At 51.4% G+C, this 20,068-nt stretch overlaps 8 protein-coding genes across 8 annotated transcripts; 5 read left to right on the top strand and 3 right to left on the bottom strand.

Moving 5' to 3' along the window:
• Window positions 1–443: 443 nt before the first annotated feature.
• On the bottom strand, window positions 444–2,892 carry COCSADRAFT_39217 (uncharacterized protein). Its single transcript, XM_007704408.1, has one exon. It carries the CDS (start codon window positions 2,753–2,755, stop codon window positions 728–730), a length of 2,028 nt encoding a protein of 675 aa, XP_007702598.1. The 5' UTR covers window positions 2,756–2,892; the 3' UTR covers window positions 444–727.
• A 214-nt stretch (window positions 2,893–3,106) lies between these two features.
• Window positions 3,107–9,115, top strand: COCSADRAFT_148294 (uncharacterized protein). Its single transcript, XM_007704634.1, has 3 exons — window positions 3,107–7,701; window positions 7,755–7,846; window positions 7,898–9,115. The coding sequence occupies exons 1-3, from the start codon at window positions 3,311–3,313 to the stop codon at window positions 8,821–8,823; spliced, it is 5,409 nt and encodes a 1,802-aa protein (XP_007702824.1). The 5' UTR covers window positions 3,107–3,310; the 3' UTR covers window positions 8,824–9,115.
• A 156-nt stretch (window positions 9,116–9,271) lies between these two features.
• On the top strand, window positions 9,272–11,890 carry COCSADRAFT_39215 (uncharacterized protein). Its single transcript, XM_007704407.1, has one exon. It carries the CDS (start codon window positions 9,319–9,321, stop codon window positions 11,773–11,775), a length of 2,457 nt encoding a protein of 818 aa, XP_007702597.1. The 5' UTR covers window positions 9,272–9,318; the 3' UTR covers window positions 11,776–11,890.
• A 362-nt stretch (window positions 11,891–12,252) lies between these two features.
• On the top strand, window positions 12,253–14,122 carry COCSADRAFT_148288 (uncharacterized protein). The gene is made up of 3 exons (XM_007704633.1): window positions 12,253–12,388; window positions 12,437–13,598; window positions 13,650–14,122. The coding sequence occupies exons 1-3, from the start codon at window positions 12,287–12,289 to the stop codon at window positions 14,039–14,041; spliced, it is 1,656 nt and encodes a 551-aa protein (XP_007702823.1). The 5' UTR covers window positions 12,253–12,286; the 3' UTR covers window positions 14,042–14,122.
• A 93-nt stretch (window positions 14,123–14,215) lies between these two features.
• On the top strand, window positions 14,216–15,785 carry COCSADRAFT_183513 (uncharacterized protein; the record flags this gene model as incomplete). The annotated part of the gene is made up of 3 exons (XM_007704632.1): window positions 14,216–14,588; window positions 15,038–15,379; window positions 15,454–15,785. The coding sequence occupies 3 exons, from the start codon at window positions 14,216–14,218 to the stop codon at window positions 15,783–15,785; spliced, it is 1,047 nt and encodes a 348-aa protein (XP_007702822.1).
• COCSADRAFT_148285 (uncharacterized protein) lies at window positions 15,764–17,020 on the bottom strand (the record flags this gene model as incomplete). The annotated part of the gene is made up of 2 exons (XM_007704631.1): window positions 15,764–16,787; window positions 16,836–17,020. The coding sequence occupies 2 exons, from the start codon at window positions 17,018–17,020 to the stop codon at window positions 15,893–15,895; spliced, it is 1,080 nt and encodes a 359-aa protein (XP_007702821.1). The 3' UTR covers window positions 15,764–15,892.
• Window positions 17,021–18,325: 1,305 nt separating this feature from the next.
• COCSADRAFT_344310 (uncharacterized protein) lies at window positions 18,326–18,771 on the top strand (the record flags this gene model as incomplete). Its single annotated transcript, XM_007704630.1, has 2 exons — window positions 18,326–18,594; window positions 18,642–18,771. Exons 1-2 carry the CDS (start codon window positions 18,341–18,343, stop codon window positions 18,769–18,771), a joined length of 384 nt encoding a protein of 127 aa, XP_007702820.1. The 5' UTR covers window positions 18,326–18,340.
• A 364-nt stretch (window positions 18,772–19,135) lies between these two features.
• COCSADRAFT_162933 (uncharacterized protein) lies at window positions 19,136–19,517 on the bottom strand (the record flags this gene model as incomplete). Its single annotated transcript, XM_007704629.1, has 2 exons — window positions 19,136–19,219; window positions 19,296–19,517. 2 exons carry the CDS (start codon window positions 19,515–19,517, stop codon window positions 19,136–19,138), a joined length of 306 nt encoding a protein of 101 aa, XP_007702819.1.
• Between the last annotated feature and the right edge of the window lie 551 nt (window positions 19,518–20,068).

The following is a 20,068-nucleotide window of genomic DNA, read 5'->3' as shown; positions in this document are numbered from 1 at the left end:
AGAGTGGCGCGAAGACGAATCGCAAGCGAGCGGCCCAATGACGTCTGCCTTGGCGCGTCCCCGGCGCGCGTCCACCGCTGCGAGATGAGAGCGTGCATGCGAGAGGGAGATGGGCTTCACCATGCAGAGAGAGGCATTGCCATGTGCAACCGAGCGAGCGCATATCCTCTTTCAAGCCGGCACTGTTATCAATACCATGCTATGCCATGCCATGCCATGCAATGCCATGTACCATTTTTTGTTTTGTTTCGTTTTGTTGTTTTCCTGGCCGCAGCCGGTGTCGCTGCACATGGCCATCTACACGGCATGGGTATCCGTGTTGGCGATAACCACCATGGAGCGCCCGTGCGCCCGTGCGCCCCATTTCTGCCCAGTCCTGCCCGGATCCCATCGGCTGATTGACGGCAAACATCACAACATCAACAACAACAACACACACACATACACACATACACATGCTTTCACCATAGGCCCACGCTCCTCGCTCCTCTGGCGCGGTCCCCGCTGGCAAACTGCATCCTCGTATCTCTGCTCGACTATCTTCTCCATCTCGTCATCTGCTATCTGCACAACACCACCACCGTCCCTTCCCTTGCAGCAACTATGCATGGTCCCCTTCCCGCTCCCCTTTCGCAACCAATCACTCCGGAACGTGGCCTCTCACCGCCTGCTTCATCTTGCCCTGCCTGCCTGCCTGCCTGCCTGCCTCCGTACTCTACCATTGCAATTACGTTGCCCGTCGCCCGTCCTCTATGCCTCTTACAAATGGCGCTGCATAGTGCCGGCCAAAGTCGTCGACTGACGCATCAAGGTGCAAGCCCGGAAACTCTCTCTCCCTCGCCGAACACCTCGATCGCTCCCCCACAGACCTTTGCGACCCCTGTGAAGCCTTCTCTGACACGAAACTCCAGAATGATGTCGTCGTGTTCTTGTCCTTGAGGGGGATCCGCCCCGCCGATGGGGTGGGGCTGTTGTTCGTCACGTCGCCTTGCTTTAGTGCTCCAACGTCACTTCGTCCCATTGAAAACCTTGAGTTGCTTCGCTGGCTTTCCTCCGTCTTCTTCTTCTTCGCCGTGCTAAATGTAAAGGGCGACGCTGCCCCAAAGAGATCCTGTGTGCTGATCGGCGGTCCACGAAACATACTTTCATTTGCCATTGCCGAGTTTCGCTCGACGGTCATGGCTATACGTGGTGTTGTCGCTGCGCTTGGTGCATCCAATATCCGATGACGTGTATCTAGCGATACTGGTGACTCTGCTCGAATGGTGACAGGCGACAATGTGGGGAACGTGCTTTGCTGGAACTCGAGTTGAGCTCGTACCATGGCAGCTTGTGTGCACCATTCCGAGCCTTGGCCTGAATGGCTTTCCTGAAGTGGTTCGGCCTGGTCTGGTGAATCTTTGGTCTTAGCTGTTTTTGGAGCCACTGCACTCTCTCCCTTCTCCTCCTCCTCCTCCTCCTCCTCTTCTTCCTGCTCTTCTTCTTTCTGTTTTTTCTCTGCGTCTGGAGCATTTTCGACAGCCCATGCCTCTTCGTGACATTTCTTTGCAATGGGTGAACCTTTCTCTGGTGAAGAATCAAAGTTGACAGCTCTTGGCTTTGGTCTGTTGGGTCTGTTGCCAACGTCTGCCTGCGCTCTCTTCTGATGTGCAGAAGCAGGTGATGGAACAGAGACGGGAGAGGCAACGTCATCCTGTTGTGTGAATTTGGGAGTTTTGCGTGATATGCTCCGCTTTGATTGCTGTGATGATATCGTCAAGATACCAGTGTTAGACATGGAGTCAACGAGTTGCTCCGCGGAGCGTTGTATATCTTCTCTTGAAACTGTGACTTGGCTGCCCATTGACGATGTGACTATTGGGATGGTTCGCTGCGAGCGCTGCGCCTGTTCGGTGCTGTATGGCGTGCAGGCAGTCTGCATCGTGTAATCCCTCCCACTCCTTGTGTCATAACAATATACAACGGGTGATGAAATGTCCATAGAAGCCGAAGCACTCGACTTCCAGTTCGCGGATAACGTCTCTTTTGGCGGCGACCTTGACACGCGCACTGTCTCTTTTGGAAAACTGATGCGCAGCTCTGCCACTGCTTCAGTCTGTGAGAGCGTATGCCGCGTCCGAGACCGCATTGGTGATGAATCGCATCGTTTGCTTGTGGCTTTGCGCATATCGACACGAGGTGAGTCAGGGCGGCGCAACCAGAAAGGATTCGTCGAGGGAGTTTGGCGGCGTATGCATGTTCCAGCATCTACGCTAAAAGAGTCTGTAGTAGTGGTGGCGCCAATATCGTCTTCATCTGCTAATGGAGCAGTCGAGGGTGCAACCTGGACCTGGTCAAGGCTATCGTCGGGCTCCTGGGCACTTAGGTGGATGTCTCTGGTAGCCCTCGAGGTTTCCGGTGAAGCTATCGAGGCTATCGTGGGCGCCGGACTTTGCGCTACAGCCTGTGGCCTGCTGCTTTGTTTCCGTCTCGTGTTGCTCGCCTGTGCTGTCTTGCGCTTCTCTTTTGTCGGTTTCGTCCATGGGTTCTTCCAGTTGTCGGGGTCGAATGGTCCTCTTAGCCCCGCGGTGAGGATGACAGGCGGCCGGCCTCGTAGGTATTGGGCGGCAATTGCCTCGACCCGTCGTCGCTTCGCGGCTCGTTGCTCGGGGTCATGGTGCTCGAGGGGCAATTCTTCGATGGTATCCTGAGGGGGGAGGTAGAAGTCGTCGGTGGCCAGCGCCTGTCTCAGATGGGGGTGCAGGCTGGGGGGCATGATGGAGGAATATAGGCTGGCAGCGGTGGAGGAGTAGGTGGGGCTAAGCAAAAGGGCATGTCTCGGGCTGGGCAGGATGAGCGTTGCAACGGTGTGGCGGCTGCTGCTCGTTTAAGCTCGTCTATGCCCGTTCATCATCTGTTCTTGGTCGTCCATGCTTTGGCAGCGTCTACGTCGGGAGCGGGAGCATCTCCTGTTGCTCAGGCAACGGCCTTGTTAGCGGCTTGCGGGGGGTCTGACAAGTCCATGCTTCTCTCTAGATAGCGTCGATCCTGGCACATACATTCAATCGATAACAAGACGACTCGCCGATTGACGCGTTGTTCGTCATTCTTCCTCGCACCGTTGCGACAATCCACGACACGCGCACAATGCCGTGCGCGCCAACATAGCAGCCTTTTTTTTGACGCGTAGCCGCCCGCCAACAGCTTTCTTCACCGCATCTTCGGCGCGCGCTGCCCGACTGCGACTCGACACCCCGGCCACCACCACCACCATCTCCATTACCACTCGTCACAACACTACGGCCAACCGCCCGCCCGCTCGCCCACCACCATGGCCAACAACACCACGCAGCCCTGGCTCGAGGACCTCTCCGAAGAATGGGTGCCCCAAGAGTCGCTGCGCTCAGTTGCGCCCACCCCACAGAGCCCACGCAGCCCGCCACTACCACCAAATCCACAGAGCGCACCAAAATCAAAGAGCCGCCTGCCCCGTCTGCGACAGTCGCCAGCCCCCTTTTCGGACGTGCAGGTGCGCAGCATTGCCAAAGAACTGCGTCCGCCCAAGCAAAGGAGCATGCTCGATGGCCGCAGTCCGAGCAACACCAATGCCCCGCCCGCCCCGTCATCGCCCGACGCGCACGCGGGCGACGCCTCATTTTCCTCTTTTTCAATGTCTCAGAACTCGGAAATGCAAAACGGCACAGTCGCACACAACACCATCGCGCGATCACCAGTCAAGGAACAGTCATCCCAAGATACACCGGAGTGGAGGCGGAGACTTGTCAATGGTGAGGTCGGCTACGGAAACCAGACCGACCTCTTCGGCCCCACTGGCCTGGAAAACATCTTTCAAAAGCCAACCCCTGGCGCTTCTGACGACTCGGTACTCCCAAAAAGGCGGCTTGGATTGCTCAAGGGTCTTGCTGCCGTACCCTCGAGTCCACCACCATGGCCGGCTGTGCAACAGAGCGATGGACTGCAGGAACAAGTACAAAAACAGGGACAAAAACAAGTGCGGGAAGCAGAAAAGGATCGCCAGACGCCTGCAACTCACGCAGACGAATGTGCACGCGATGACACAACCCAAGAGCACGATGCATCGAGTTGCACCCAAGGATTGGCGCCGCCGCACGAGACCATGCGGACTGTAAGCGGACAGATTGAATTCGAGAACGAGAACTTCAGCCCTGTATATCTGACCATGACCGCCAACATGAATATCGGCTTGCCCGTTCAACAACCACAGAGCTTTAGGGGATCCGAGCTTGCCAACCGGTTGCGTCAGATCGGATCGCCCCCCTCAAACCACTACCAAACCCTTCAGGAGGAGAGTGCACTGAGCCTAACACGCGGAGATTCATCTTTTGCTAGGCTCCAGGACGAGTCTCTGCCAGAGGGCCTTCCCGTTGGCACACCAGACATGGCAGACGTTGGCCGCCACGTAGAGCTTCGAAGAGGTGGGTACTCGAGAGAGGGATCTTTCCACCGAAGACCACTGAGTCCATCACCAGAAAGAAAAGCCGCAGCCAAACTGAACACAGACCTAAAGCAAACGCCCCAAAGCGGACTTGTCGACCCTTCCACGCCTCACCAACGACTTGAAAATTTCCTGAGTCCTGATCGAGCCAAGAACTCTGGGAGCCCCCTGAAGTTATTCGATGCACATGACACTTTTACTAGCAATCGCATCCAAAGACGCCTCAGTCAGCTCGAGTACAAACCTGAAAAAGGCACATCCAGTGTCAAGGAGAACCCATCCGATTCTGCCAAGCTGGTGCCAAGGCAATCAAGATTGACATCTGTCGAAGAAAAATCTATGCAGAACATTAACCAGGATTTGACTTCGAACAATCGCCAACCATCAAACAAAAGAATCACATCTTTTGGCCAAAGTCAGCTCAATAGGTATCAGTTTTCTGGTGACTTCTCTGTTATCTCATCAGATGGAGATGATTGGAGTGCTCACGATGATAGCGCACCCGAAGAATCTCCCTCAATCGACATTGCACCCCCTGGAAGCCGGCCGCCATTCAAGTTTCATCTGGATGAATCGCCCGTCCCACGTCAACCCTCGAGGAGTAAAAGAAACGTATCGAATTATTCCCCAACTTCCATGCAGAATGCCAACCGGCCGAAATTCGTGCCACATCGAAAAGCCTCGACGGCGAAGGCCGAAGAGGACTCGGAAATCGCCCATGAATATGCTGAAGGCAAAAGAGGCCCAACATCGCCATTCAAGAACCCCACTCCTAAACGTAGAAGGACTATCTGTTCGGTTGATGACGAAGAAAACAACGACGATGTTTTTAGCGATGGAGAAGGAAGCACAGTGCGACGTCCGAAGGCATCAGCTCAGCCTACTCTCGACCAGAACCAGAGAGATCTCCTTAGCGTGTTCTCAAACAAGAACGCCAACTCGGAAACGCTAGCCAAGAGACATATCTTAAGGCCCCGCAACCCTACCCCGAGTCAGCGGAGACGAGAGGAGATTCAGGCAGAAATCATGGAAGCTACGGAAGCCTTCATCATGTCCTCACCAAAGCTCAACACCATCCGCGAACAGCTGGAGCCTTCCAATGTGTCCGACGCTGATTTGGACAATGCTCGTGCAAAGGCGGTCGCCAATGAGATTGCTGCTTTTAGTATGAAGAGACAACATGGCGTGCGAGACAAGAACCGCAAGCGATCCGTCACTACACAAGACTTCCTGGACGAGGCCCTAAAGATCATGGACTTTATCCGCACAAAGGGACGACCTACCAGCGGTTTGGGGAGCCTCGAGGAGACGGAAGCTGAATCCCAGTTGGTTGAGGATGACAACGAAGATGCTTCGAGTTTGCCGACAGTTAAAAGGCCTGCGAGCAGAGAGGACCAGTCACCTGCCTGGAAGGAACCGAACAAACATGACATGGATCCGAGCATTCTCAATCATTTGCGCAGGTATCAAGAGAAGGATGACGATAGCTTTCTGAATTCATCGGTGAACTCAATAGGCTTTTCTCGTCTGGACGGGCTAGCCGCGCCTGTAGAAGAAAGCACAATGGGCGAGCAGGACAAGGTTAGGATGACAGAGAATGCAAACAGACACTACGACAGGGGCGATGACGATCACCATCCCAGCTCCCGACCTCAGACTGCACGCACTCAGTTATCAACAGGCTCATCGATTGGACACACTGTCCTCACAAATGCATCTAGGCGTTCGGAGCACGTCGCTAATCTAGCACCCGAGGCGATAGCGCATCTTATTCCCCAGGAGGTAGCTGGCATGAGTTTTGACCGCGACAAAAACATGTGGATTCGCCAGAAGAGTCCAACTAGGGAGCGTCGTGTTGAGCAGGCAACACCAAGCCCCTTGAATGAGAGCGAAGACGATCCATTCGGCAACATCCCAGATCTGACGGTGGAGGACACACATGCGCAGAACGCTAGAGCCGACTCACCGATTCGTCTACAGCCTACAGCGGAAACCCTTGTGGAGGATACGGAGAAGCCCACAGAAGAAGAAGAAGAAGCACGCCCGACGACGCGCGAAGGAAACGGCGTTGCATATACGGAAACGAGCTCAGCGCCTTCGAAGGGTTCCAACTTTGGATCAAGCTATCCTAAAACTGAGACACGGGCAACGTCTTGGAGTACACAAACCGCACGACACCACGGCACCCAGAAGAGCTCCCGCACGCAAACTACTTATGCGATTCCAGAGTCTGAAGAAGACGATATCGAACATGAGATCAAGTATTTCGAGGGGCGAGATCCCGTACGCCAGGGTGCACAACGCCCACGAGTAAGGGACATCACCATCTCGATTGCCGAACGGGAGGCGCCTAGTCCAGAGCGTCGATCAGAAGAGACACCGCAAAAACCCCGGCAAAACCAGTGGGGACCATCAAGTGCCCAGAAAAGGTCGGAAAGAAAACAGTCAGCCTGGGAGCAGTCCAATCAAAACAAGGCTCTGTCCCATGGGAGACCTGGTCGATTACCAATGTTCAACGGTGACGGTGATCTCTCACTATTGGACGATGGCCGAGCTAGAAACTATCGCATGCACTTATCGATGAACATGGCAGGGCCTCCATTCAGAGACCACGGACGGGATGCATTGGTTGCCGCAGGGTCATCACCTATCAAGGGGGATGTGACATTTATGCTCAGCGATTTACCTGAGTTCACTCTGAATCAAGTTGATGAATTTGACCTCCCAGACCGGGTGGTCGTGAAGCATGACGGTAGCCGGTTCACCAAAGCTTTGGAAGATCGGTATGCACAAGGAACAGCCGAACTTGTACAGGCCCTTCAAGACGTTGAGCCAGATGAACCGTACTGGGAGGACCTTCGCAATGTCAATCTCCGGAAGAAGGACCTTACCAACTTGCATCGCCTTGACGAACTGTGCTACCAGCTTGAGGAGCTCGATGTCTCAAACAACAAGATCAGTCAAGTGGAGGGCATACCTTACTCTATGCGACGGTTGCAAGTACAGAACAACTGCTTGACTGGACTGACCTCCTGGACCAATCTCGTCAATTTGCAACATCTCGACATGTCCGACAATGAAGTCGATGCGCTAGACGGACTTGCTGGGTTGGTGCATCTGCGAACACTCAAAGTTGACAACAACAAGATCAAGTCTCTCAATGGCATTATTCATCTCGACGGCCTAATGGAACTGAGTGCTGGCGGTAATGAGATAGACACGATTGACTTCGCCAAGACAAATTTGTGAGTACATCAGCACTTATACGTCAAACACCATATCCTAACCAGTACACTAGGAAATCTCTTACAGACCTTGATCTGCGCAAGAATCGAATGCTCGAAGTCCGCAATCTGCATTGTCTACCACAGCTTCAGCATCTCAACCTAGGTATGCATATATTCTGGTCCATGCACCCTTTCACAGGCTAATATCCAATAGATGACAATGAGATTGAAGAGTTTCCTCTTGTCGACACACCAGTGAAGCCATGCAAAGCACTTCGCTCAATCCGTCTTTGCAGAAACAGAACTACGCTTCTCGATGTTGACCACTATTTCCCAAGGCTTGAGTCGCTATACATTGACGGCAACTCTTTAACACAGGTCTTGGGATTGGAACACCTTCGAAACCTCCGGACTTTCTCAGCTCGTGAACAAATACTCGACTCAGAAGCAGACATGGAGATATGTGCCAATAATCTCGTCAAGAATTCGGAAGTTCGCAATCTCTATCTCTCACTCAATCCTACATATGGCTTGCAGATCTCACAGCACTTGTTGAGCCTTCAACGATTGGAACTGGCCTCTATGGGCCTCAAACAACTACCCGACAACTTTGGTCAACTCACACCAAACATCAGGTCCATCAACCTAAACTTTAACTCCATTACGGACCTACGTCCACTCCTCAACATCAAACGGCTGAGTGAGCTTTTCTTGGCGAGCAACAAGCTCGAACGCCTTCGTGCAAATGCGCTGGTGCTGGGCAAGCTAAGCACACTTTCGAAACTAGACTGGCGAGACAACCCTCTTACTCTGCGCTTCTATGCGCCATCATCCGAAAATCGGATCATGTCCCTTCGACGGAAACCCTCCGAGGAACAGCTCAAGAACCGCTTCCTTCTTCCGAATGGAGAAGTAGAGGCTGATGTTCAACATCTTTTGCGACTCGATTATGAGACGCGGATCAGGCGGCGCGTCACGGAGATGATGCTTGCTAATCTCTGCAAAAACCTGAAAGAGCTGGACGGCCTACCATTCGACAAGGCACGTGTGCTCGTCAAGGATGACGTGTGGGAACGTCTGTTGTTTCTTGGCGTCATACAGCGCAAACGCGCAGACACAGCTGTCGACGACAGCGAATGATAGACTGGCGACTTGGGAATAAGGACAAAGGAATGTTCCAGACGACCGGCGCGTCACATTCCTAACAATGCTTCTTCTTAGCTTGGAGTTTTGCGTGGGATTGCTCTTCTTATGCATTGCAAGTCAGATTAGGTTTCAGTGGGTTTTGCATAGCATCTGGTACTTAAGCATCTTGTAGGCGTAGTATTCATTGGCGCCTTCTTAAACGCGAGCTTTATCTGCTCGACTGGGAACAGGCCTTTTAATGAGTTCACGAATTGTATTAGTAATAATCAGACTCGGTGTGTTGTTGCAGTTGCAATTTTATCAATCTATCTCGAAAGTTCGTCTTCGAGACTGCAAGTGTAAGGCCGACGTGTGATCAGCCGCCCCGCGTTCCACTAAAACAGCTGCACTGAGGCCCGTGCATCGAATCGCCCTAGAACCCGTGACACGCAATCATAAACTCAAATGTTCGCCCTATTGAGATGATCATCCTCTACCACACATTCGACAATGGCCAGCCCATCTGACGAGGAGAGAATTGTGCAGCTGGCGGAAAAGGCTCACGAGAGCATCAAAGCTGGCGAGTTGGCTGTAGCAGCTCGATATCTACGTGAAGCTGGCACTATTGCACCTGAAGACAACCGGATCAAAGAAGCATGGATTGCGTTGAAGGAGGAAGAAAGCAAGAGCGAGTTCTTGGGGGTCTGCAGGGAGTGGGTAAAGAGCAAGGATGCACGTGATGGAGAAAGAGCACTGAAGGCCATGAGATCGCATGGTTTGAAGGAAGAAGATGCGGCGCAGGCAATGGACATTCTCTTCGACTATAAGGGTGAAGACGACACCCTCGATCAAGTATCAGGTGAACTTTTACAAAATGTTGGGGCTCAGAAGTGGCTTGTCAATATGGTTCGAGAAAAGCCGACGCGGATGTACTACGAGATGTTCGAACGGGGCAACGACTCAATCGATGGCTTGCTAAAAGTCTTGCTGAACCGAGCCGTCTGGCCCGATGATGAATCTTTCAAAACGGGTCACAGAGATATCTTCATGCTCAGTTTGGCAATGATGATGGAGGAGGCCCTTGAGCACCCGGAACGCGCCATGAAGGGCATCGCACAACTGCTCGCTCATTACGCAGAGCACCTCAAGGGAATCATTGACGCGGACAGCTTCGATGTTATATTAGCATCGCTTGATATCCGACTACCAGCAACGCTACGCAGCCAGGCTACACTTGCGAGTATCAAGTTATTTGAGCTTGCCCCAGACACTGCTGGAGAACTCATCTCGAGATTCGTCACCGCCAGGATAAAGAAGGGAGAGGCACATGATCTAGTCATTGCCTTCTCTGCGGCTGCAGCCATCTTCCCGGTCGCTGTTACAGCCGCTGCAGCCCTTTTCCTAACAGATGGCTTTGTCAGCACACTCGCATCGAGAGTACAGAGCAAGAAGTCGCATAACCTGGAGCAAGCGACCCTGGAACTGATCAGCGCTGCATGCGTAGACAAGAACTGCCGAGAGGCAATCAACAAGCACTGCAGGGAGTGGCTAGAAGACATGGTTGCTGAGTGCCTGAACAAGAGGCGGGCTAACCTGGCTGCACTCATTCTTGTGAAACTGGGCGAGGAGCAGCCATCCGAGGAAGGTCCGCGGATTGTCAGAGCAGAGAAAGTGGATCAAGAGGACCTGATCGCAAGCTTCAAGTCAATGGTCATAGGAGGCGACACGGCGTCCAAGCAAGACTCAGTTGAGGGCCTCGCATATGCCTCGCTTCAGCCCAAGGTCAGGGAAGATTTATCCAAGTCTCCAAAGTTTCTCAAACGCCTTATTGAGGCCATGAGCGATCCTTCGTCACCAAAGAATATCATTTTCGGCGGCCTTACGATCTTCAACAATATTACACAATACCAGCCTTTACAGTCCGAAGAAGAAAAACGCATGGCACAGATCAAGGCCTACGCAAACGTGCAGAAGCCAACCGCCCCCCATGTTCTTCTCGACGACGAAGACGTAGCCATACGCTGCAAGCGCGTTCTCGATGCAGGCGTTGTACCACTTCTAGTACAAGTCTGCAAAAACGGATCCGCCTCCATCCTCACACAAAGTAGTCTTGTCCTCCTCAGCCTATGCAAAGACACCAAGAACCGAGGCCCAATGGCCCAGCAAGGCGCTGTCAAGCTTCTCATCCAAATCTGGGAGCACATCACCGCCACAAATGAGTCCTCCACAACCGGCACTACACCCTTCCCACCCGCCGCCCTCCCCACAACAGCACAAGCCCTATCCCGCTTGCTCATCAGCATAAACCCCTCCCACGTCTTCAATGCCGCGCTCCCCAGCACCTCCGCCATCCGCCCGCTGATAAGCCAACTCACCCGCACAGATTCGACAACCTGGCAACTCCACGCCTTCGAAGCCCTCCTCGCCCTCACGAACCTCGCTTCCCTCGACAGAAGCACCCAAGACCATATCATCCGCCAGTCCTTCGACACCGTCGTCGACGATCTGCTACTCAGTCCGAATACGCTTGTCCGCCGCGCAAGCACGGAACTCGTGTGCAATCTCATGGCCTCCCCCGTTTGCATCAGCAACTTCGCAGACGCCTCGCCGCGCGCTAAACATCGCTTGCATCTCTTACTCGCCATGACGGATGTCGAGGATGCGGCTACGCGGTCTGCGGCTGGTGGCGCACTGGCAATGCTACTCTCGGTTGACCTTGCTGTCGAGGAGTTCTTGAAGCAGGAGAAGAGTGTGGAGTGGTTGGTAGGCTTGTGCCAGGATGAGGACGAGGGAATTAGGTATCGGGGTGTTGTTTGTCTTCGGAGTGTGGTGGATGTGGAGCAGGGGAAGGAAAAGTGTAAGGGTAAGGGCGTTGTTGAGGCGCTCAAGGTTGTGCTGAAGGAGAGTCGGAGTCAGGAGGTTTTGAGTGTGGGGGTTGAGACGTTGAAGATTTTGCTGGGGCAGTGATGGGGAGGAGAAGTTGATTTCACGTCGGTTCGGTGGGATCAGTGAGTAGATTGGAACGGGAAACTTTGATCTGTTCTTAGGTAGACTTTAGATTGAGATGAGTTATGATTCATGCTTTGTTCTCATTTGTTCTCAATAGGGATGAATCGTGTTGTTCTCCCAATCTTCTCCCTACAGAAGCCATAGTCGCCTGATCTTCACCGTGCAACAGCTTCTGTTTTGAGATGATACGGATATCAGGCCCGAGATTCTTTTTGAATGCCCAAAGCCTGATTGGTCTTTAAAACATCTAAAGGCAGAAGTGGGGAGCAGACACTGATAAGCGGCGGGCTTATCTTCGGAACGGTTCCGACATCAACCCCTCACGACTGATATGCATAATTGCGTCGAGTCAAGGTAGTGACTGTAGTATGTCTGAAGATATGCCGGGTGCTAATAAATTGCTTGTAATGTTTATGGGGTGGCTTCACTCCCCTGCCCGATTGAAAATTTTGTACGATTGCATTGCAAAATGAACCACTTGCCAGATTTACTACCGCATGTTAGGGCCATTGCTTCAGACCATGTAGTCTCCATTTCTGTTGTTGCGGTCACATTGTTCGTTGTGTACAAAGTCAGTATCTCCAGAGCGTGTGAAGGCAGTTATAGCTGATACCATTAGCTACTTACTCACACCGATATACCCTATATCCAAGGCATACCTGAGATTCCCGGCGCTTTCCCCGTCACAGGTCACTTGACACAATTGGGGGACGACCATGCAACTGTGTGCGAGAAATGGTGGCGCCAATATGGCTTCTCAGTATTCCAGATCCGGCTCGGGAATACGCGCGCTGTGGTGGTCAATTCCTTTGAGGACTGCAAGAAGATCCTTGTGTCAAACCCGCAGGGCCTGATCGATCGACCGAAGCTATATACTTTCCATGGTCTCATATCCTCGACTCAGGGCTTCACGATTGGCAGTTCCCCATGGGATGAAAGTTGTCGCAACAAGCGTAAAGCGGCGTCAACGACGCTCAGCAAAAGCATGATGAAAAATTACGCTAATATGTTTGACCTCGAGTCCTACTATATCGTACGAGATCTGCAGAGGGATAGTAAAAGCGGAGAGGTGGAAGTTAGCATCCGACCATACATCCAGCGCTACGCACTAAACACGACACTCACGCTCTGCTATGGCATCCGAATGGACGCCGTCTATGACGATTTGCTGCGTGAGATACTCGAAGTCGGCTCTGCAATTTCACTGCTGCGATCGGCATCAGAGAACTATCAAGACTACGTCCCTGCTCTGCGTTATTTGCCGAATAACGAGAAGAATAGGCGTTCGAAAGAGCTGAGGGAGAGACGCGACAAGTATCTCAACTTGCTACTGGATAAAGTGCGAGACATGATCGAGAAGGGAACTGAGAAGCCGTGCATCAGTGCCGCTATCCTGAAAGACGAGGAAACACGACTCACAGGCGTCGAAGTCAGCTCTATATGTCTGTCTCTTGTATCCGGTGGGTTTGAAACTATACCGGGTACACTTGTATCTTGCATTGGATCCCTGTGCACACGCGAGGGCCAGGTCTTCCAAGACCGTGCGTACCAGGAAATCCGGAAGATGTATCCGCAAGACGAGGACTTGAAAAAGGCGTGGGTGAGTGACTTTGAGGAGGAGAGTATTCTGTATTTGAGTGCGATAGTGAAGGAGGCGGGGAGGTACTACACGGTCAGCAACATGAGTCTGCCACGGAAAAGTATGAGTGAAGTGCGTTGGGGCGAGGCAGTGATACCAAAAGGTACAATGGTGTTGATCAATGCTCAGGCTGGGAATCATGGTGAGTAACCAACCATCTGCACTTGAGCTCTGTAAGATCTAACTGTGTTAGACACTGATTACTGGGGCCCTGACGCTGCAACTTTCAATCCCGAGCGATGGCTTACACCACCCGTTGACTCGTCGTCCCTTTACACGGAAAATCCTGTTTCCAATCCAGCACACCTATCGTTCGGGGCGGGCTCTCGGTCTTGCCCTGGGGCTCTCATAGCTAGCAAGCTCATTTACGCTGCACTCTTCCGTTTGCTCAGTCTGTACAGGATCGAAGCTAGTGCAACGCATCCCCCGAATACGGATTATGTGGACTACAACGCGATCAAAAGCGCGTTGGTGGCAATACCCCGCGACTTTTCAGTGAAACTGAGTCCGAGGTGCGGGGCGGGTGTGGTGGAGACAGTGCTGAAGGAGGGTGAAAGAAGGACTGAGGGATTTTACAAGGTGTGAGTGAAAGTGATAGTTAAAATTAGTCAGATTACCAACGGTGAAAGATTTCCATGACGGTACATGAAGACCCGGTCGCACCTGCTCAAACTTCTTTGACCCACACAAGCAGTCGCAGCCACGCTTTCTCACCCAGCTTGACGATCGCAGTCAAGTTCCCACTCGTCAACCGCAAACATGAAACTTCGAATGATTTTCAGCTGCACTATCTTGCTCATCGTAACTGCCTTTGGTCAGTTCATCAACAATGAGCAGGTGATGTCTGTCTCCGATTCCGGCCTCGAAGGCAAACTTCTCGACAGCTCAATTGTACAGGATGGGCCGCCCGTCGAATCGTCTGCCGCTGGGCCTGAGCCTTTCAATCCTGCTTTGGGCGCGGACTTTGATCCCGACGTATTTGCCAGCAACCAGTTGTGGGAAGGATATATCAGCAAGGGTAGTTACCTGTTCTGTCTCATGATTGCTTCAGGCGAAACTGCTGGAAGGCTCATGGGAACTCCCCGAACTCCGCCTTCAGCTTCTAGCCCATGGGTGATGGACGACATAATCCGTGAGTTCATTTCCCTTTCAACCACGGAAAAATGAACTTGAGAAACTAACGCTTTTGATATTATAGCCATGTTGGAGTTATGAGGCTGGTATAACACCCCAACCGCCCAAGGCAGGGCGTGCGACTTCAGGTCGGTAGGATTACAATATGCTCTTTAAGGACTAGGTCTCAACTATTGGCCGAAGTTTAACGACAGATTTCAACCTGCAAACGGAGAGAATGTGTGCTTATCTATTCTACATTGGGACTGCCACAGGGCCCTGCCTGAGTATCCGTATGAGCGACCGTGGCCTATCAGGGGGCAGATGTACAGAACCATACGAGCAGTGTACGCGGTAAGTATGTTTGTGTCCGCGGTGCTTATGCTAAATGATACAAAGAGCCACTGTCATGGGGCAGTCGCAAATGGTCGTTCAGAACACTAGCGAACATATGATAACAGCGAACAGGCGGAACCTATAAATTCGCTGTTAATGTAAGGGATGGCGTAACCATCGCACGACAAACTCTAAGTCCACGTACTGCCGTGCGACACCCATTTAGTTGGGGTCGCGAAGTGCGGCCTGACGAACTCCCTGAGCTGCAACATGTTACGGACATTCACTGGGGATTCTGGATAAAGAATAATCCCAACATCAAAAACTTTCGTGGCTATGGCGTCGAGAACGTTGTAAACGACCATACTGTTCTCCTCGTGACTCGCGCGCTGCGAAACAGACGCAAATTTGCTTTGGAGATTTGGCCGGGCGTCATGTTTGAGAAGGGTAGCGAAGAGTACATGGCATTGATCGGTATGTATTGCATTTCTTACTTGAGTACTGATCTTCAGTATAGTCGCGAAGCGTTGCTTACTGAGTTACTCTAGGCTCTCCTATTGGCGATACTATTGCCAACTTTCTCATCACCCACAAACCTTGGCTCGGCCTAAAACATGTTACGCACGTCATAGTTGTTTGTGACGGAAATGATCAGGACACTTGCGCAAGAGGTATGAATAAGATGCACTTATTCTTCACCGTCGAGGATGCGCATTTCGAGAATGAAGAAGGCATCGAAGGGAACGAAGGGAACAGAGAGACGGGCCGGATTGAAAGCCATGTCTTCCATGTAAGGGATGACGGGAAGCAAGTTGTCCGGGAGCACAAGGTCACGGCGAATCTCTGGGATGAGGTGAACGCGTGGGGTTCCAGGGTGTGATGGATGTGTGATTTTGAGATATAGCGAACACCTTCGGACTCCAGCGGGACTGCTACTCATTGCATTACCGACCGCCGTTTCTCGGCGATATGGTGTGATCAATATATCTATGTTGCTTCAATCTCCTGTACGCGCGCCATAATTCTAGTCTTCCACTTTGCGTAATCGTCCTGCTGTCGCTCACCAAGGTAGTCATTTGCATCTTGCATCATAGTACCTAGGCCAATATAATCACTTCCAGATCGTAGGCCTAGGCCCTTTGCTTTGGCAGTTGTGTTGCCGGTCATTTCGACACCTTCCATCTCATCTTCATTGTCCAGAGGTTTTACACTATCGAACCACTGCATCTGTAGCCAGCCTTCCTCCTTGGCCATGGCCATTGTCTGCTCTATTGCGGGTGCCAGCTCATCTTGTGTGATGTTCTGTGCAGATGGGGTTTCCAAGACGGTATCCGTTGCCTTGGCTAGCCATTCGTTGTATTTATCTGGCGAGACATCGACATCCTTCATTCTCGAGAAAACGAGCAGGAATACAACTACTACAAGACTACAAAGCCGTGTATCACTAACATCAGCAAAAGAATGTGTAGTAGATGTTGGTCGTCGTGGCCGCTTGCTGGGTGTCTCAGCGGCTGCGGCAGCCATGCGGGCGAGTAGAGGGTAAATGGATTCTACACCAGTGTACACATGAGGTATCACTGCTGGATATTCGAACGCCTTTGCGAGAGCCCGGATAGCGGGCATGACCCACTCAGGGGGCTCACCATCGCTTTCACGGCCTCGCTTCGTGCTGTGCGGTGTCTTCCTTGCGCTCAGGGGCGTTTTTGGCGTGTTACGTGTGGGTGTGGGGGCTGGAGCAGACGATTTACGCGGTGTTTGCGGCTCGGCGGCGGCAAAAGAGTCTGGAAGAGCACTACTTAGGTAGTTATACAACTTCTTATATATACGAGGGGGGCAGGGCGGTCGTGATGTGATTGAAGGAAGATTGAGGCGCTTCTTAAGCCTGTGGCTGTTAGTATTGAGCTCCATGTAAAGGCCAAGGCCAGAATACCTTTCGCAAGCCAATTGCGCACATGCGTATGGTCGTGCGATTTCTTCATCAGACTTCATAGACGTTGCGACTGTTCGGGAGCGTGTGAGAAGTGACAACGCCAAATCGATCAACTCTGGGGGCAGAGGGCCGTTCAATGTAGGGACTAAGCCCGTGAGGGCCTGCTCGATACTCGCTCGGCTCATAGTGTAATATGTTGAGAATATTCGTCTTTCGCAAAGAACAATGCTATCATGCGAATGCAGACGCGTTACATCCACTTGCGCGGTGTCACGTGGACGCTAGACTGCTCTGAGTTCATCAGGGACACTTCGTTTGTTCCTTGTTTGCACTGCTCTTGCACAACCTCGTCCGATTCTTCAAATTGTTGGTCTTGAGCTATATATATTGCTCTTTCTTTGTTCGTCAGTCTTCAGATATCTCAGCTGAGATGGCTCAGTCGGTGTTTGGTCACTTTTCGATTTCATCACGCAAACGTCCAAGGTTGTCCCTCACACGGAGCATTGATGAAGCTATATTTTCCAACAATTCCGCGGACATAGTATAGTCAACCAGTATGTAGGAATATATGCCTATGTGCTATTATTATCTTGGAGCACTATCACATCTTTTTTGTTGGCTTTCCCAGCATGCTCTCAGCTTACACACACTTGACCTATTCCCAACGCCCATGACCGTATCGCTCGAGCACTGCATTACTTGTATTATCACACCATCATCTGTTCCCAAATTCAGGAGTTTCTGGATCTTCCAAGTATTTTCGTATGACCCTCATCTCGGTATCCAGTACCACTTCTTTGCACGTTACGTACTCTCAGCGTCCTTGTCCCACTGTTACAGTAGCACCTCGAAGTTTTCACCGCTATCCCCAGCCAATAGGTGTTTGCACCCCTCAGGATTCGAAGTAGCAAGCCGCGCCAAGGATACCGAAACTACGACATGGACATAGGGTTCACGCCATGTCGCTATGACTAACGTCTCATGTTCAGGCCATGGTGGTACTGGGGAGGCGCGGTTCAACGGTCATGCCGAACTTACCTCGGCACACGTCAATTCGGCTTGACCGACATATTTGCATACATGGCTTCTGATTGCAGCTGCTGTGCTTGATAGGACGCCGCGGTAGGTGCACTCGTCAGAAGGGCAAAGGTAACATCAAAAACATTAAACCTGTGTGACATACAACGGCCCTATCCGGAAGGAAATAGTATATCAAAGCCATGCTGATGACGGGAACTTGCAGTTTGACAGCTTGGTAACGACTGGTGACTATGTCACAGCACGAGATGATGACGATCTGCATGTGGCCAGGGTATTTAAAGTCGGTGTTGCTTCTCATGCTTTCCAGTGCAAGAACCATACATACAAATACGGCATCGATTGCTAAGCTCTACAAACAAATCCTTCATAAACCCTCGGAGAGTCTTTTGCCTTCATGATTTTCCAGTTACCAGCCACACGAGAACCTTGAGAAATCACTCTCCATCTCACAGAGCTCTTCCAAAATGCAGTTCACAAGCATCCTAATCAGCCTCCTTTCTACGCTACCTAGCACCCTATCAGCGCCCGCATGCTCTATAGCTCACAATGATGACCCACAAATGTGCGGCTACGTCCTCACAGTCCAAAACAGCAGTGCCTACGCCGGCATCTCAGCATACTCATCGTGCACACCAGTATACTACAACCAATCCATTCCCGGATATCAAGCTGCATTCGCTTACAGTATATTTGGCGGGTGCCGATGTACATTTCACGGGTAAGCATCTCCTTGCAATGGGAAACTCCTAGGTTAAACATTGCTAGGAGCGAACAGGATTGTATAAGTGGAAAGGATGCGCCAGTGTATGAAGGGCCCATTGGGAAAGTTGGCAAGGAACCCCATTTCGGCGAGCCGAAGCCCAAGTGGTACAATTGTGAGACCTCGGCCTTTTAGGGCTACTGGCGTAGACGGGTCTGGATGTGGTGATGGCTTTTTTTTTAGAGCTTGCTTTGTTGGGATACCATTGGTAGGTTGTTAGCAGCGATATATTTTGGCCTGTTGAGTTCGTTCGTCCACCGTTGGTTTGTCTAGAAATATAAACTTTGATACGAGATTCCGCTGCGGCATGTGTCTTCAAGTACACGCTCTAATCACACTACACAAACGTTTCTATCAACAGTAGAAACAAAAATGAGATGCATTTTTTTGTGTAGATAAAAATAAAGGTCCTAGCTTTCGATCGCGTGTGCATGGATTGCCCCTCTATCCCTAACTGTAATAGCCACAGTAACCAATTAATTTCTTCCATACCCACTGTTTAGGAGTCGCCAGTCCACAGATTGAAGAAGACACCCGACCTTTCAATCACAGCCGTTGCTGCAAGTACTGGAGCTGAGGAAACCTTGAATTTTGAGTCAGTTCCTCACCGACCTTGTAGACCAAAAGCTTCAGATGAAGCAAATCGTAAGTGCACTTACCTTAAGAATCCATAGATCCAAAATTGTTTTTTGTTTACCATCATAACACTTGACACCGCGTACACTGTCTGTAGGGCAGCCTTCAGGAACAAAGCGAGGATCTCGGTGACTTTCATTTGGGCCCCAGTGAGGATGAACCCAGGGTCCTTTCGCTGCTTCGTGGGCGAGGACCTGGCACATGGTAGTAGCGGAGAAGAAGATGAAGAGATGGAGGAACTGCATCTTCGTGTTGTAACGGGTTATGATATGGGTGACCAAATGCGGCTAAATCAAGGTCGCTGAATGACCTAGGAGTGAAGGGAAAAGATGAAGTTTCGGGGCTGACGTATTTTGGACAGGAGGAAGAGGGTATTCCATCAGGGTTTTATACTGCTGATGGATTTCTGACCTCGATTATGTGGGAGGAAGAAGCATGTAATGGTGGAGAAGGACCAAGGAGGTATTTGAGATGGTTCGGATTCGCGTCGTACACTTGAGTCACAGAGGAAGCAATGCTAAGTAATTTTATGACATTGAAACGTCATCCCTTTCAGTCTTTTCCACACTAGGTCACCTTTCTGGTACGCGTTGTCATAGCTACCGTCACCCCATTTTCGCTTCCATGGAATGGCACCGCATCAGCGACTTGCACTTTGCTATTTACCATTGCCTGCAAAACGCATGGCTAAGCTACACTTCTACCATTCTAAACTGAAACTAGAAGGATGATGAGAGCGATTCCTTATATCATGACTGTACCCTAGAAACACAGTGGTAGGTGGTCACGAGTAATT

The sequence above is a fragment of the Bipolaris sorokiniana genome (genome assembly GCF_000338995.1).
Source record: "Bipolaris sorokiniana ND90Pr unplaced genomic scaffold COCSAscaffold_12, whole genome shotgun sequence".
Lineage (NCBI taxonomy): Eukaryota > Fungi > Ascomycota > Dothideomycetes > Pleosporales > Pleosporaceae > Bipolaris > Bipolaris sorokiniana.
This window is presented reverse-complemented; position numbering and strand designations above follow the sequence as displayed.

Coding starts and splice junctions, on each gene's coding strand:
- COCSADRAFT_148288 (XM_007704633.1), top strand. CDS start 12,287: ATGAACCACTTGCCAGATTTACTACCGCATGTTAGGGCCATTGCTTCA. Junction 12,389..12,436: donor CATTGTTCGTTGTGTACAAA/GTCAGTATCTCC, acceptor TGATACCATTAG/CTACTTACTCACACCGATAT. Junction 13,599..13,649: donor TGCTCAGGCTGGGAATCATG/GTGAGTAACCAA, acceptor TAACTGTGTTAG/ACACTGATTACTGGGGCCCT.
- COCSADRAFT_39215 (XM_007704407.1), top strand. CDS start 9,319: ATGGCCAGCCCATCTGACGAGGAGAGAATTGTGCAGCTGGCGGAAAAG.
- COCSADRAFT_148294 (XM_007704634.1), top strand. CDS start 3,311: ATGGCCAACAACACCACGCAGCCCTGGCTCGAGGACCTCTCCGAAGAA. Junction 7,702..7,754: donor GACTTCGCCAAGACAAATTT/GTGAGTACATCA, acceptor CCAGTACACTAG/GAAATCTCTTACAGACCTTG. Junction 7,847..7,897: donor GCTTCAGCATCTCAACCTAG/GTATGCATATAT, acceptor AATATCCAATAG/ATGACAATGAGATTGAAGAG.
- COCSADRAFT_39217 (XM_007704408.1), bottom strand. CDS start 2,755: ATGCCCCCCAGCCTGCACCCCCATCTGAGACAGGCGCTGGCCACCGAC.